General features: G+C 43.7%; 1 protein-coding gene across 7 annotated transcripts in view; it reads left to right on the top strand.

Moving 5' to 3' along the window:
• Positions 1-15,979, top strand: part of LOC126540268 (uncharacterized) — a 90,502-nt gene that overhangs the window by 39,950 nt on the left and 34,573 nt on the right. For 4 of the 7 annotated variants that reach the window (XM_050187068.3, XM_050187066.3, XM_055075931.2 and 1 more), the window contains exons 7-9: positions 614-730; positions 8,596-8,682; positions 15,003-15,302. In XM_050187068.3, the coding sequence (XP_050043025.1) occupies positions 614-730; positions 8,596-8,682; positions 15,003-15,302 (504 nt within the window). The remainder of the gene's footprint in view (positions 1-613; positions 731-8,595; positions 8,683-15,002; positions 15,303-15,979) is intronic. The other 3 variants (XM_050187071.3, XM_050187069.3, XM_050187072.3) reach the window with 3 other exon arrangements.

Genomic DNA, 15,979 nt, shown 5'->3' with positions numbered 1-15,979 from the left:
TTTCGCTGCAATACCGCCGTATTATGTGGTGAAGTGTACCAAGCGACGAAATGTGCCATTGTTACAGGACATAGCACGTGTTTCTCAATTTACTCATGCACATGCACCGTCTCTGGGCACAGTACTAGCACCAAGAAACCTAATAAGTTTACTGGCAGGCCTTCAAATTTTTAGATAGATCCTCACTCTTTTGTTGGCTTTAAACATCCCTCAACTGAGTTCTTTCATCTTACCACCTTCCTTTTCGCTAGCTTTTCCGAAACACAGATGTCTTTTCTCCGCTTCTCCATGCGCGGTACATGCACGCGCGTAAAATTAGGAAACGCGTACTAGGACAGTCAATTTCGAATTATTTGGCATAGGCCAATTTTGAGATCAGTAGAATAGACGTTTGGGCCCATAAAAATGTTTGAGTGCCAGCCGGGACATTCTGTCGGGAGTGAATTAACAGGAGTCGAGTAAACGTAAGTCTGCTGTATGGCTTGATAGCTTTCTCCTAATTAACACTGATACTAATTGCCAAAGTGCACCAGTCAGCTCATATGCCAACTACGTCTCTCAAGAAGCGTGGCAAAACTCTGCTCTGCCCCCTGTTCGTCCACCCTTGGAACAGCGGTGCCCTGCAGTGGTGTTGGCACCAAGAGCCAGCCAGTGGTGCCAAAGGACGAGCTGCTCGACGCCATGGATGAGTTCGAGCTCTCCCAGAAGGACACCAGCAACATGGCCTCCGGTGAGGCGACCCCTCCCCCTCTCCCCCCACTGTGTAATTCCTGGCCTAGGGGCCCTTTAGTCAGAATAGGGAAACTGAGGCATGCTACTTTCCACCATAGAAAACAAAAAGACCCCACTTTACAGGCAAGCAAGGGTCAGGCTACTTGTGATGAAGGGGTCTGCTTCTCATCAGTGACGAGAAGGAGAAGGACGACCTTTTTTCCTCCGGATATATTTTTCCTCTGGATATAAGCAGCCTTTGTATGGCAAATGCCTCATTTGTAGGAGAGGACCATCTTTCGTGGCTTCATTTTGCATCTGTGTCTGGTAAACAGCTCAAATGGGTGGCACATGGCAAACTTACACTGCTTTGTTCAACACCTAAATAATAGTAGCATACACAATGGACTGTAAAAATGGCTTGACTATTAAGGTCAACTGCAGCAAAATTTAACTTTAGCTGAATTTGTTATAAATGAGTAGTAGTCAAACCCACATATATTGAACTCACAAAAAAAAAAACAGGTATTCAATATATCGTGTACTTCGATATGAAACTCTTAAAAGTATTTAACAACATAAAAGCACATACAATTTGTAACAGCACTTTATTGACGAAAGGGACCTAATTGTGGCTTACTGTGGCACAAAATAGTCCTGAATCTTCTTCTGGGAGAGCATGGATTTTTACGCATTGCCCAAGGACTCAAAGCAGCTAAGGTAGCAACCTTCCACGTTCAGGTTGGAGCGCTAAAACAGGGCACACACACACATCAAGTTCCAGCAGGTGGGCGCAGGATTTAGGTTGTTGTACTGACTGTTTCCTTCACTTGTGTTGTGGTTCACGACATCGGCGATGAATTCCTCATTCTCAAGCTCTCTCGTGGCTGCAGCCACAAGCTTTGTCCGTGGACAAAAACTTGTCAGCTGTTGGCCCATCAATGCCTTCTGGAAATGCTGACAAATCGCTCCAAACTTTGTCATACCTGGCGACGGATTCATTGCATTCATTGGAAGACTTTCCACTGTCGTCACCAGGAATGCTGAAACCAGCATAACGGAAGCAATCTTGGATCATTTCCTTCTGAATGTCATCTCGGGACACTGCGGCGACGCCGTATTTCCTTTCTCTCTGCACTCAACTCAACAATCTATACCTTTTGGTAGATGGCAGGTTCTGCCACTTTGTTTTAGCCATCACACACAAAAAAAAGGCAACACGTGAGATAACAACAGTGCAAGCAAACCTCCACGTGCCACGTACATGCAGAAAATGAAGCTGACGAGAAATTGATTGGCTGTGGGCAGGCGCTGTGTGACAAACCAGTCACTTTTACAGTGCGAACTGTTAGGCTCCTTTCAATAGCCGTCTCGGTTGGCGATGTTGTCTGCCGCCACTAGTGTTCGTTGCAGCTATCGCCAGGATTGAGAACCGCAAATACCCAGTTCCCATTGGGATCAAACCGGGACCTTCTGCGCGGGAGTCAGCAGCTCTACCATTGAGCCACACCTATGCTTGCTAGCTGCTGCGCAAAGATGCCCTGTACACACGCCCTAGCGCACAAGAAGTCACGCAATGCGAAATGCACGCCGCATAGCGTCGATATGTGCGCACTTTGCATTGCAGTTGCATATTATTGCATCAGCTGGCAGGCCATGCACAAGTTGCATAGGTATCGGCACAAGGCAGATGTAGAAGTACTGAGGTAGAAAAAGAACATCAAGGAGATGTATACAAAAATGCTAGAATGAAAAACATATATGGCATGAATGATTAAATCAAGCAGGCTAGGTGACTATTTGTCACTGCTCCATCTCAAAGGAGGCGCCAATAAATCATCATCAACAGCAGAAGCATCGTGTTGGGCTATTTGTAGTGTCGATACATTCAAAATTTGTGTTGCAGTTGCGTTATATTCCACTAGGTGTCACGACACGTAGCAGCTGCATTGTATTGAGCCACGAGTCAAGTGATGTTTGTGTGCACTGCACAATCTCAATACTACCTGTGTTTACTTTTCGGTACACGTTATGGGGCCTCCTCGCAAGTTGGGAACAGCTGCTGAAGAAGCGAATCGTAGAGCTACATGCGCGGCTGCAGCCAGGCAATGTCCGGCTCAGCAGACTGCTGTGCAAAGAGAAGCACAAGTCACAGCTCGCCATCGACGCTGGGTGGACAGTTCAGTTCGTTCTCGAGAAAATGACACAAAAAGACTTTGCCACAAAGACCTTCAAGTGGGTGCTGCCGAAAATGGACCTACATTGAAGCCGATCCTTCAGCTTACACAGTGACTGCGCTTCGTGTGTTGCACAAGCCAGTGACCTTTTTGCAGGACAGTGCTCAAGCACGGTGCAACAGAACCGCGCAGGTGCAGCTAGACTGAAACACTTTTCCCAAGGGGACATTGGCAGCTTGTCCAGCTGAAATGTAGGAAAGACAACTTCTCGGGCTGTTTTGCGCTGTTTTAAGTTCGATATCATTGAGCACAATTGATGTACATAGCCAAAACTGGCCGACATTTATATATTTAATAGTTTATACTGTTGGCAAACTTTCTAAATAAAAAGTAATTTTTAAAAAGTTCAATATGTTGGCAGCTGCTGTTTTTATTTGATGTAACCTTAATTTTTGCTGTATATTCTCATTGTAAATTTATGGTGTTCAGAAATCATTCGATATAAGGGATAATTTTATATAAACAGGTTCCATATAGTCACATTCAACTGTATATACCACTGAACCAACCTTTGCAAAGCTGCAGGGCTGGTAGTTGTAGTTTTCTTGTCAGCAGCCTTTAGACAGCACCCAAGCAGATGATGCGTGCACCTGGTGTGTTTGTCACTAGCACATAAATCCAAACACGCCGCCTCTGAGGTATTTCAGTGTGCCGCAGCCAACCGCGGGCACCGGACGCTCGGGCTGGCGCACATCGCCAAGCACCTGGGGTTAGGTCACCAACAGAGACCAGTCGGAGCGAGCCGTTGTCCGAGTGTCTCAACAGCGAACAGGCTCATTGCTGCCCCCCGTGCCGCCTGTGGCGTCTGCAGCACACAGCATATGTACGCCAATAGCTGGAGTGCGTAACACTGCTTGCGCGCTCCAGTCTGGTCGTACTACGTGGTGCGGACCGGCTTTGTCCTGTGCCAGCTTGACCAATGATAGTAGCCAAATCCAGACTGTGCATTTTGGAGCAGTATGAATAGCAAACATATCTGAGGTGAGGACTTATCTTGGAGGTAACGCCGAGGTGCCGTGCATTAAATCATGCGTCACTTCCGGCGAGTAGTAATGGCTGAGCTCCTTTTTCAGTTTTGGCATCAGAAACAGCCTTTCTTTTTTTTTAGCTTTTCGTAATGCTTCCGCTCTTATATGGAACATCAAATTTTGTACGGAGGCTCCTCTATATCTATGCTCTCTTAAAGTAAGCTTTTTACTTGGTTCAAGATTTCGTTGCAGTGGGCCTTTAATGACAAGACGCGAAACACCTGGTCTGGTATTTTGTTGCTTTATTTATTCTTCATATTGCACAAATACATGTCAAACGAAATAGGAAAGTGTTTCTGCAAAATCTAAGCAGGATACAGTAAGTCAAAAATATTGTTCAGCTGCTGGTTAAAGGTGAATGTAGGCCACAAGGCTGGTGTGAGATACTTGATTTGACAAGGTCAGTGCATGTTCTTGAAATGCACCTCTATGTAGATAAAAAAACAAGAGCTTGCCTAAACAAACGAAACAATTTTCACAGTGGCTAGAATATGTCCATTATGTATACTGAGAATAATGACGCCTGCGGGTTTTGTCAACAAGACATCTTCTGCAAATCACGATCAACATTTTGATGAGTAGCACAGTTTATCTGGTAGATAAATAAAGGTAAGTTTAAAGGCACAGACTAATATTTACATTTGTCTCGTTTTTTTTATGTTTTCATTAGGTGAACAATATTGTTAAGCTGTCCGGGAAAGGGTTAAGCAGCAAAAGACTTAGGCAAAAAAATATCTGTTATGAAAAGCACAATGGCAGCAGTTGTCATAACCTATTCTGAGAAACTAGACAATAGATGTTTGATAAGTGGGTCGGGACACCATATGTCATGGCGCTGTTTGTGTGGCATTCTTGGAGTGTTGCATGTTGCCGTACTGCTGCATTCTACTGTTCTGGTTTTGTTCTGCAAGTAGGCATACACAGGGGCACCTGCCAAGGGTCCCCTCCACTGCACCCACTTCCTTGGCACATTCATTATCACTTGTTAGCTCGCATTAGCACATGTTGACAAGCGTTTCATATAAATCCGTTCAGGAGTATTTCATTCAATGAATAGAAAACTTTCACTCATTCTTCCATACCCTTCGACGACACGACCTGCCTTTCACATTAGTGTTGGTTAGCTATGTGTTCAACATGGAAACACAGCTGACAAGTGACATGAGCACTGTGCCATGTGCATATCACTTGCGCTGTTCATCATGTTGAGCTACCTTTGATGATACTCGTCTGCAAGTTTTTCAGCAGACCATACATTGCTTGGCAAATTTGCAACCCTTTCTGCGAGCTTAACAGATTGCATTGCCTTCTCCTGCTTTATGCCCCCATGTGCACCTTTAGTTTTGTGAGCTGCTCTGTTCTAGTGCCATCATTCGTGGGAGCAGCACAAGGTTATCAATTATAATGGCACATAATAAAATCACAAGCAATATTGCTATATACAGTAGAACCTCGTCCTATGTATTGAAAAAAAAAAACGTGACAAAAACATACTAACCGGGAAAACGTACGACACGAAGTAAAAAGAAATTAGGCAAACTCAACTATCGTTGACCTCTACGTAATGCGAAGCCTCGCGGGAATCGTTGCGGCACAAGACGCCAGCGCGCGCCGATCTGGTGCTGCTCCGGCAGCCCGAGACGCATGTGGTTGTTTTCCTATTGCGTGGTGTTCAAGGAGGGCGACAGGAAACCGAGACCAAATCGAGCTGGTGGGCGACGCCGGATGCCACCAAAGCGAAATGTGATGCCCACATCACACTGCCTGCAGCAGGGAAGGGCGGCGCATTTGGATTATCGCCTACTAAAAGTGTGCAGTACACTACCAATGGCACTACTCACCACGTGCTGTAAAAGAGATAGGTGAAGATGCTTATCACAATAAGGTTTGGCAGCAACAGCTGTGAATGCAGCGTTCGACAACCCGGGCAGAGATTTGCTGGCGCTGGAATAAGAAACTGTGTGTGCTGTCGTTTTCACGTGAGACAGGCATACTGTTCCCAGTTGAGCGCGCCTTGCACTTTTTCTTGTTCACATGGGATCTAGCAGCCGGAAAACGTATATGATCGCAGCTTCTAGCAGAAAACGGCGGTGCATTTAATTTATCACCTATAAAAAGCATGCGCTATGCTTCCAATGGCACCACACGCTGTGAAACAGGTAAGCGTAGATGCTTATTGCAATACGGTTGATGGTAATAGCTGTGAATGGCGCGTGTGACAACCTGGGAGGAGATTTGGTGGTACCAGAATAAAAAACTGAGTGCGCGTTGGCGCTTTCATGTGAGATGGGCGGATGAGTATTGCAGTGAAGCTCCTGTGGTGGGCAGCTATATACTGTTCTCGATCTCGCATGTCTCATGCATTTTCTTGTTAACATGAAATCTAGTTGCCGGAAAACGTATCATACGATCGCAGTTTGGCGACCTACTGAATGTTGGTGACAGAAGATTGTGTTTTCCGGGAACGTGTGGACTGGTAAAAATTAAGCGTAACGCTGTTGGGTCATTTCTTTGTGTTCTCTATTGCGAACGTTGATTCCAGGAAAACGTATGTAAGCACAACATATCAACGAGGTTCTACTGTATTTATATGGAAATGTTGTAAAGGGATGTGATGCACTGTCTGCATAAAAGACATTTCATGGGGGCAGTTAGACAGCTGCCTTCTTAACACAGTGGTCTGGTGCACAACAGTCAACGTTCCCAGTAGGGCAGTACCACAATCTGCACGTCGCATCAGTTCTCCGTAATGTTACCATGAAACAGTCAGATCATTCAGTCCGCACTGCATTGCTTAGCAGGGACAGCTTAATCCTGGTTGAATGTTCACTCCATTTTCTGCTGAAATCAAAGACACTGCTTTCTAGGCCACAAATGCTTATTGAGAATGGCAGTGTAGTCATGGCAGTCAGCACAACACAATGCCACACCATTAGGGCTCATTAACCTCAGCGACTCACAGAGGTTGCACTGTTAATTTGATTGAAAAGAGACCAGTCGCAAATGATCACCTTGGTAGGAGAGCAACTGTTTTTTGTTTTTGTTTTTTTCAGTTGCTCGCTGCCCTATTTTCAGCCTCACATTGTCAATTGCAAAGCCGCTGAACCAATTAGTGGCAGAGGAGCAGGACATTGGAACATGTTGACAGTTATTCTACATTGTTATGGCGGCTAGAGCTAGCAAGAATGGTATTAATCACGAGACATTTTGGTGTGGCAACGGGCAGGTTGCGGTTTCCGATGTGAATAGTGGTTGCACAGTTGCAGTCAGTCATGCGAGCTCTGTCAATCACCAGTGCGAATACGCCCTTAGAAGAGTGCAAAGTCTCCACAAGTCACTGCATTTGGGTACACCACAGTCACGTGCAGGGGCTGTAAGACTTTCCCAGTGATGTTGCGTTTCATTTTGGCATGCGCTAGCTTTTTGCAGTTTTCTTTTTTTATTTCTCTTCGTCTGTTGCTGTAGGTAAAGCTTTGCACTCATTTGATTATGCGCATGACTGAGGCTGTCTTTTTACCAACATCTAGATGTGGCTATAGGAATGCGTAATCTGGACAGGGCGACCAGTCTCACTTCTAACACATTCGGGTCTGTTAATTTCGCAAAGTCTCTTGGCAACGTCTCCAGTAATCTATCACAGTTTCTTCGGTTTGTTGTTAGTTGAAGGTTTTTGATTCGCTCCCCCTTAAAAAATTAACTTACTTGGATGTATATTCTCGCATTCATGAGTCCTTTTGTATGGTCAAATCTGCAATGTCCTCTGGCCTTGAACAATTAAATTAAGATACTACAAGCATGGGGACAGTACATTACTTCCACTTCATGCCTGTCAAGCGCCTGTCGGGTTTAAAGTAAAACAGAATAAAACTGCGCATCTTTTTGAAAGCAGCTGAGAGGATGCACACACAGCATTATGAATTTGAATATATTAAGACAGTCTTTTTTGTCATAATAGTTAGTGTTTAGTTATTGGACAAATATTAGCAGTGTGTGAAAGATACGTAGTGCTGATGTTTCTGCTTATCTACAGTCGTCAGTGATGTCAGCAATTCTTTACTGCAGAAAAGCAGTGCTTGGAAATTTTTCTCACTTGCCAAGCCATTCGTGCTCTGGGCAGTAGGCTGACTTGCTGCAATTGTCACTCTCTCAGGCTGCTCCCATGTTGAACACATGTCCTTGTTTCACGCCTTGTGATAGCCATTAATTGTCAATGCTTACTTGTCGTTTGATTTTCTTGTTTGTAGTGATGTGATTTCACATCCAGCACCGTAGAATAAGAAAAATGACCCGCCTTGCAACTTTTCACCCTTTTCTTCAATTTAAAAATTCAGCACAATGATGCCAAAGGACCAAGGCTATGATTCATTTCAAAAGCAGTGTCATTTCCGTCAAGTGGCGATTTTAATGTCTTTCTTTTTAATATCTTTGCTAGTATTAAGCTATATATCAGTACCAAGAAGAAAGGAATGATGACTTGAACATCATTGTTTTTACCCGCTTGCTTTGCACTTTTGAGTGCGTGAAAAGCAGTGTGCGCATCACAAGACGTGTGCGACAGCATTCATTACGAGCGAGCATGTGCTGGTACCAATTGCCGCTGTGCTTGTTCCTCACTTCAGGCCTGGAAGACAACCACCACGCTGCGATGCTTTCGGACGATGACGCCGACATGCCACGTGACAGCGTCAAGAGCAACGTGTTTGCCGGTATGCCTGCTGAACTGATCAGCTGAGCTGAGCACAGCTAACCGTCAGAAATAGGGTTGATGTGTTTCCACAAACAAGTCAATGTACTGCAAAGTTTCAAGGCTTTATTGCTGATTCCGCACAAGAAATGACTCGCAGCAAGCATTCAACCACTGTGTATCTGAAGGCAATAATGAACATGTTTGACAACTCTATAATGTAACGAGAAGACAGCCAAATGTGCGTTCCTTACTAATTGGCCCTGTACTGAGAATCACAATCATTGCTTTCACCTAGCTATGAGACATGCTCAAATAGAGCTGGTGGCTGTTGTTGTTTTGAACAGAATAATAATCGGACTTAACAGTTCCACAAAGCAAGTAACCTAGTATGTAGGCATTTGTTGCTGACTACTCCTTTACTGAAAATTATGTGGGGTTTGTGCGTGTGCTGTTATTTTATGACAAAGCAGCATCAAAATGGCATACTTTTCTTGGTGGCCACGATCGTTAACAAGCAAGAAATCTGTATAATACTACCTAAGTCAAGCAAAAAAGTGGCACCCCAAACCTTAATGCAGTCTTGGGTAAACACAAGAAAGGAATGTGTAATGAGCATGGCTCACTGTAAATTGAAGGATGCCCAGCAACTCTATGTCACTTCAAAAGAGTGAAAAGAATGGCTGGAAAAGGACAAAGCAAGCATACTTTTAGGCAAGTTGGACACCTAGTTCTTCACTTGCTGCACAGAAAAAAAGCTGCCTGCTCGGACATCCAGAAACCAATCTGGATCTTGTGCACACAATTTACGGCACGTTGTTATGTCATCTAGTGGAACAATTATTTCATCTCTTGATTCATGTGGCTTCCACTGAATTTCCATTCATTCCAATTGTTACCTTTTGTTGATCTTGATTGAATCTCCATTGGCTTTCCTAAAATTCATTTCAACATTGAATGGATTTTGCATTTCAAAATGGATTCGGATTCCACTGACATCTTCCAAATCATGGGCTTCTTTTCTCAAATATGCTTAAGTTGGCATAAAACGCTGTTTGATGCTTACGTAAAATGCCCAATACTATACGTCATTTTATCTTTATTTGCAGTGTCTACTAAAAGATTTGGGACTCGCGTGGCGTGTTTGGTATAACAACATGAACGGAAGAAGTTATGATACGGAACTCCTCACTTCATTATGCCTAACTCTTACGCAAAGTCCGTATTTGTTAACTATTGTTTGATATTGGTACGTGCACAATTTGTTCTGGTAAGGTGAAAACTCTCTTGTACTATCATGATAATAGTCAAGCACAGCAAGCAACACTGGGAGCAGTGGTGAAATTTCTGGCTCCATGCTTTGCCAGCAGATAGCGCTGCCAGGCCGTATGGCTCATTGTCCTCACTTTGTCATGGCTAACTTGTAGTTTGGTTCACGCTCACCTGAACGCACCAGGCAGATGCATTATTAGATAGGTAAACTGCCTAATGTGGTGTTCAAAGTTTGAGCACAGACGGCTCAGTTGTACACATATTCTTTTTCTTTTTCAGAAAACTTTTTTTTTTAATCAGATGTGCAATTCATTAGAGAACATTTTGCAACAAAAATTAATTAACTATGTGCCTATGTTGTTCCTTTCAAAAGATATAGTGAAGCTTGTAACCCACCCAGTGTCCTTGATACTGAAACTGACGGTAACAGTTTCACGTGTAACATAAAAATGCCCAAATTGTATACTAGTAAAACTTCGTTAACTCGGATTTGATGGGACTGAAGAACATGTCCAAATTACCCGAATGTCGAGTCATCGAGGGTACCAAGAAAATAGTAAACGGATGCTTACTACGTCAAGACAGTTTTATTTGCTGAATGAAAAGGAAAATCCTGTTTCTATTCTGCACAAACGCAGTGCGGAAGCTGCAATCCTCGCCATCTCGTGACTGATTAGCACTCGTAGTAGTGAAGGCCTAGCGACTTCCTTCGCAGCGCAGCCATTGCACGTGCCTTCATCTGAGACACACCTTTCACTACTGTGCACACATCCAGATTATTTTTTTGCCAGTGAGCCAGTCGCCAAATAATTGTCCATCCTTCGCTGTGTAGCCGGTGCTCTTCATCCTTGAGACCTTTGCACCGACTCAAAACAAAACAACTGTTTGCCACAACCGCTGTAGATGAAACCGCGGCCGCTGTCGACGCTCTCGTGGACGGAGACCTTGGGGTTCTGAAGGCACGTGGCCAACGCACGCACCATAAAAACAAAACGGCCATTTGCTGCAGCAACTGCGGACGCGATCTTGGGTGGTGACTACGCAGTTTGGAAGACACGCAGCCAACACGTGCACCGTTTCAAAACGAAACTACTGTCTTCCGCAACTGCTCCGGCCTAAACCATGGTGGCTATCAACGCGATCATGGGTCGCGATTATGCAGTTATGAGGGCACGCGACCAACACGGTGTTATGCGAGGTGGTAAACGAAAAAATAAAGGCTTTAAATGTACAAATAGGCACATAGCGTTCCCTGCTGTCATTCACATATGATTTCCACTAATGTCTCTAGCAATGTGGACTCCGCCGCTTCATTTTCGTTGGACGCTAACGCCGTTGCTCTTTTACGTCGCACATTTGCGGCGCTCGCTGAGCTCCGAGAGCTGTCAGAATTCATCGACGTGCGGCCAAATACATTCAAACTAAGGAGAGTTTGATTGCATCAAATAACGCCTGCCAGGACCAGAGGACGAGTTCGAATTATCCGATTTTCTGAATTAGCTCTTTCCCTAAGATGAGAAAAATAGGTGCTTTTTGTAGGTTACAACAGATGTTTTTTTTTTTTTTTAAAGAACTGCTGCACTCAATATTTTATGACGTAAACAAAAAGCAGAATGAGTGCACTTTTCATGCATAATAGTTTTATTAACGAAATGTATGTCATAAAAAAAACATAGAATAAAGCCAGAATAAAGATTGTGGGGTAAAATTGAACACGGTTTATAAAGACAAGCTTGTATCTACTGAGAAAAAGATAACAAAAGTTATGAGATATACAAAATGTATTGCCGTCTGATAGGCACTATCTCCGCAAAAGTCCAAATTTTTCATTGAACAGGTATTCCGCTACAAAACTTTAAGAGGAAGCACTACAGTTTGTCATGCTAGGCTGCTGCCACAATGTTCCAGGCTGGCTTACGTCATCGTCGATCTCAGAGTGAAAGTCCAACTAAAAGGCCTCATCCTCAGACTCGCTGCTGCCCAATCCATCGATAAAATCAGCTTCAGATACAGCGGAATCACGATATCTGCGATCTTTCAAAGCATGCGCGCTGCTCCCTGAAGCTGGTATTTTGCTTTCTACTTTGACGATCGCAAAACTTTGGAGTGCGTTCAAAAATTCGCACGTGGCAGGGAAAAAGCGAACTGCTTAGAAAACAAAAATATAGTTCTCTTCCTTCATGTCCTATGGCACACAGTGTCCGTGATCTGCATGGCAGGTCTCAAAAGCGGCGTTTCAAACCATCAATAGTGAGCAACCATTTTTTGTTTTTACTTTGACGATTGCGAAAACTTTGGAGCGTGTTCGAAAATCGCATCCTGGTGGAGAAAGCAAATTGCTTAGAAAACAAAAATATAGTTCTACTTCACATCCTGTAGCATAGTGTGTCCATGAGCAGCGCGGAAGGTCTCGAAAATGGCCTTTCAAACCATCGTTAGTGGACTAACGATGCCCAATGGGTGTGGTATGGAAAGAGTTAATGAGAGTCGAATGGCCGAGCTGTTACTGCATCTTCTTGTTCTTTAATGTTAATATGAAATACTAACAAGTAGTAAGAACTTAAATGTTTCCATCTGTGATAAACATAAGCTTTAACATGGAGGATACACTACTTCTGCAATGTGTTTATACTCTGCATACTTCTTGCGCATTGAAGAACGATGGAGCGTCTCTATTTGTTGTCTTTATACACTGTAGTATCCTGATTTATACTAGTAGCTACAGTATGGTGAAGCTCGAAGGGCAAAGGCGAGGCAGGTAGAAGCTTGCTGGAAGTTGGTACGTAAAAATCACAGTGTGCTATGGACACGGTGACAGGAGCGCTTTAGTAAGTGCATTGAAGCTTGGTTATTAATATGGAGGGTGGCTGCAGCATTCTGGAGTCAAGCTCTGCACTAAAAGCAAACAATATGACGCTCTTTGTAATTTCAGCAGTTGCAAGAGAGGCATACTTGGTACGCTGAAACAATACAGAATAAAACTTCACCTTTACACTGTCAAAACTTGTCTCACAAATCACTGGTCACTCAACGTAAAGGCCGCCCTTTACCATACTGATGCTGCAAAACAAGCTAGAAAATGCAATACAAGGTGCTTCGTGGGCAAAATTTACAAAATTAAGAATCGGAAGGAGACAAGCTACGACTCTGGGGGATATTTAGCGCTCTAGGATGTTTTTTTGTTAGCGCTTCTGGTGTTTCAATTCATTCTTTTTGATTTCCTGAGAGTGCCCTCAACCCCCTTTTGCTGTTCTTTCATATGCCAAAAAGCATAATTCTTTTTCTAATAAATATTTTTAAATAAAACATTGTACACTTATTTCATGCCTAGTTGGTCATGTGATGAATGACCAAAAATGAAATTGTATGAAAACTTCTGACATGGCTCTGTTTTATAGCAAGGCAAACCTCTCAGAAAAGCATGCTTTCTTTTTTTTATTACACTCTCCAAATTATTTCTATTTCATTATTTTTGGTTCATTGCATAGATGAAAACCTCTTCTATGTTACTGCTGAAAATTGTTTGGTTATGGGGAGCCAAACTTCAATTATAAGTGCTGGCATGAGACCTACATTTGTTAACAATCTTTCAAATATCAAATTATTTTAAAAAGTATTACGCATTCTTTAGGACCCTAATTTGCCTAGAAAAATTTGCTTTATAGACTGATAGAACAGAAAATAGACTGATAATCTGCATTCTAAATCTTCTCAAAAAACATTTTTCGTGAACTTGGCGTCATAGCTTAGAGAATTACTGACATATTTTTCGAAGTTGTATAAAGTCAACTAGATGTTTCTTCTATGTAAAAGAATCAGGCTTATCAAATATGAAGGTTGGGAAATGCTTATAAGATATTTTAAAGTGGTACTAAGTCATCTTGAAATGCGAGGCCCTACATCATCAACATTATTATGACATCATGACACAGAGCAAAATTTGACATCTTGTAGCGATAAGACTAAGTGTGACGCTATTCATTAAAACATAAGCAAGAAGACCATGTGCATTTCTCTTAGCTATGCATGTGGGTGGCAGCCGTAGTGAACACAGAAATCAAATGAGCGGCCGTAACACCCGGCAGCCGTATTACAAAATGATTCTTTGCATTTTTCATTCTCTGTGTCTTTTGTCATTGTATGGCATAGTACCATGCCTTCGTTAATGCTGGTATCAGCCACTTGCTAGGATGGGTGATAAGCAAATAGCTATAATTGAATAAAATGGACCCTTACATAATGCAGCATCAGGTCCTAGCGACAGGCATATCCCGAGGTGTTGAGACTTACTTATGCATACTTACCTATGCATTTGATATTACATTACAAAAGGAAACAGTTGTTGCTGATGCAATAACAATCAAACGCTCTAAATAAAGGTTGTGCAACTAGCACAGTGTACAGCTGAACCACAAAAAATAAGAGAAGTTGCATTTGATTGTGTATATGAAGCCATGTCAACTCGTAGAAAAATGTATCCTGCCTATCACTCCCATGGTGGCTGGAATACCTGCAGTGCCAGATTTTCCCTTCGTCATTGTAGTTGAAAGCTCGATGCATTGAACCTATTGAACATTTTAATGCTATTCATTAAAAACATGTTTAAAAAGGCAAGAACCAACAAGCACACAGTGCACTCTGTGTGTTATGCTTTCTTCCCTTTTTGTGTTTTTAGTGCACTTGCTGAAATGCTCGTTATCACCGAGCCAAGCTTGCAAATCCCTTCGTCTTAAAAGGGCCTTGAACCACGTCTCTGGCTTGGTGAAGAAGCACATTCTGGGAATATTATGCGCTGCTGTGAACATCTCAGGCAAAGCTTCTGATGGCTCTGTGTGACACTTGAGTACAAGCTTCACTGAAGGATTAGTAGCGCACGATGCGTGGGTCCTTCCTTCTCTAGAACACACAGCCAGCTCTTGTTGCTGATTGGCTGACTTGTACCCTAGCCTTTCTTGCACTGCATGAATTGGTCGAGACGGAGTATATAGGCATTGCATTCACTTTGGTGCGAGTCCCCTCTACTTCTCCTCCCACGTGTGCGACTTCACTGCGTCATTCTGCTGCACCCAGGCACCACCCAGCTAGAGAAAACCGAGCCCCCCTGCTCCCCCGGCGGGCTGCTCAATGTGCCCAGTGGTCACCACCACCATCACCACCACCACCACCAGGGCGGTGGAGACGGTGGCGACGGCGTGACGGCGTCCGGCCTGGGCAACATCAAGATGCCCGACGATGCTGTGTTTGGCTTTTCGGGGGGCATCTTCAAGGACGGGGCGACCGAGGCAGCGGGGAACGGCACCGAGCACCACCACCAGCACTGCGTCGTCTCCACGGTGGCTGGAACAACCGCGTCCACAACCAGTGCGCCTGGTGAGTGGCTAACAATTTATAGGCAGTTCCAAGTGCGCGCGCGCGATGACAGCAACAATCTTGTGGCCCCAAGAAACTTCCGGCCACATGCCTTATCAGTCTACTATGCTTGAACAAAAAGTTTGTTTTCTAGGGTTTCATGTACAGGAAGCTTCACTTTACGTTTTCATATAAAAGAAAGGTGCGTACTGCTTATAATTTTTCGTGTAACTTACAGCAAACCTATCTTGTAAAATTTTGATTATCAACAGAGGTAAAAAGGGAAGAAAATCGGCAGGCTTCTGTTTTAATGCGCTCCTGCTACTCACCCTTGTGATTTTTGCCCCTTCTAAATTTAGCGGGTTCTGTAAGTGGGTGATACTGGAAGCCATCCAGGGCCTATGCTAGTAAACAGCTAAAGGGTCTGTAGTGTTGTATCCAGGAGAAAGATGGCGCAAAAATTTGGACGTGAATTAAATGTTCAGAAGTAGACGTTGGTGATATGGTAGCTGCTTTCGAAGGACACTAATCCAGGTGGAATAGTGACCGTGATGGCAGGCTTCAAGTGAAGACGGTGTGTTTGAGCTGGAGGAGGGGTGCACAGTGTTGTCCGTGACACAAGGACGTGCAACAACAATAGCTAAGCCCGCTTTAGCTGCCCCTTTCTACTTTTGACTATTCATGCATCTATTCAAGAT

This window comes from Dermacentor andersoni, chromosome 2 (genome assembly GCF_023375885.2).
Source record: "Dermacentor andersoni chromosome 2, qqDerAnde1_hic_scaffold, whole genome shotgun sequence".
Taxonomy (NCBI): domain Eukaryota; kingdom Metazoa; phylum Arthropoda; class Arachnida; order Ixodida; family Ixodidae; genus Dermacentor; species Dermacentor andersoni.
This window is presented reverse-complemented; position numbering and strand designations above follow the sequence as displayed.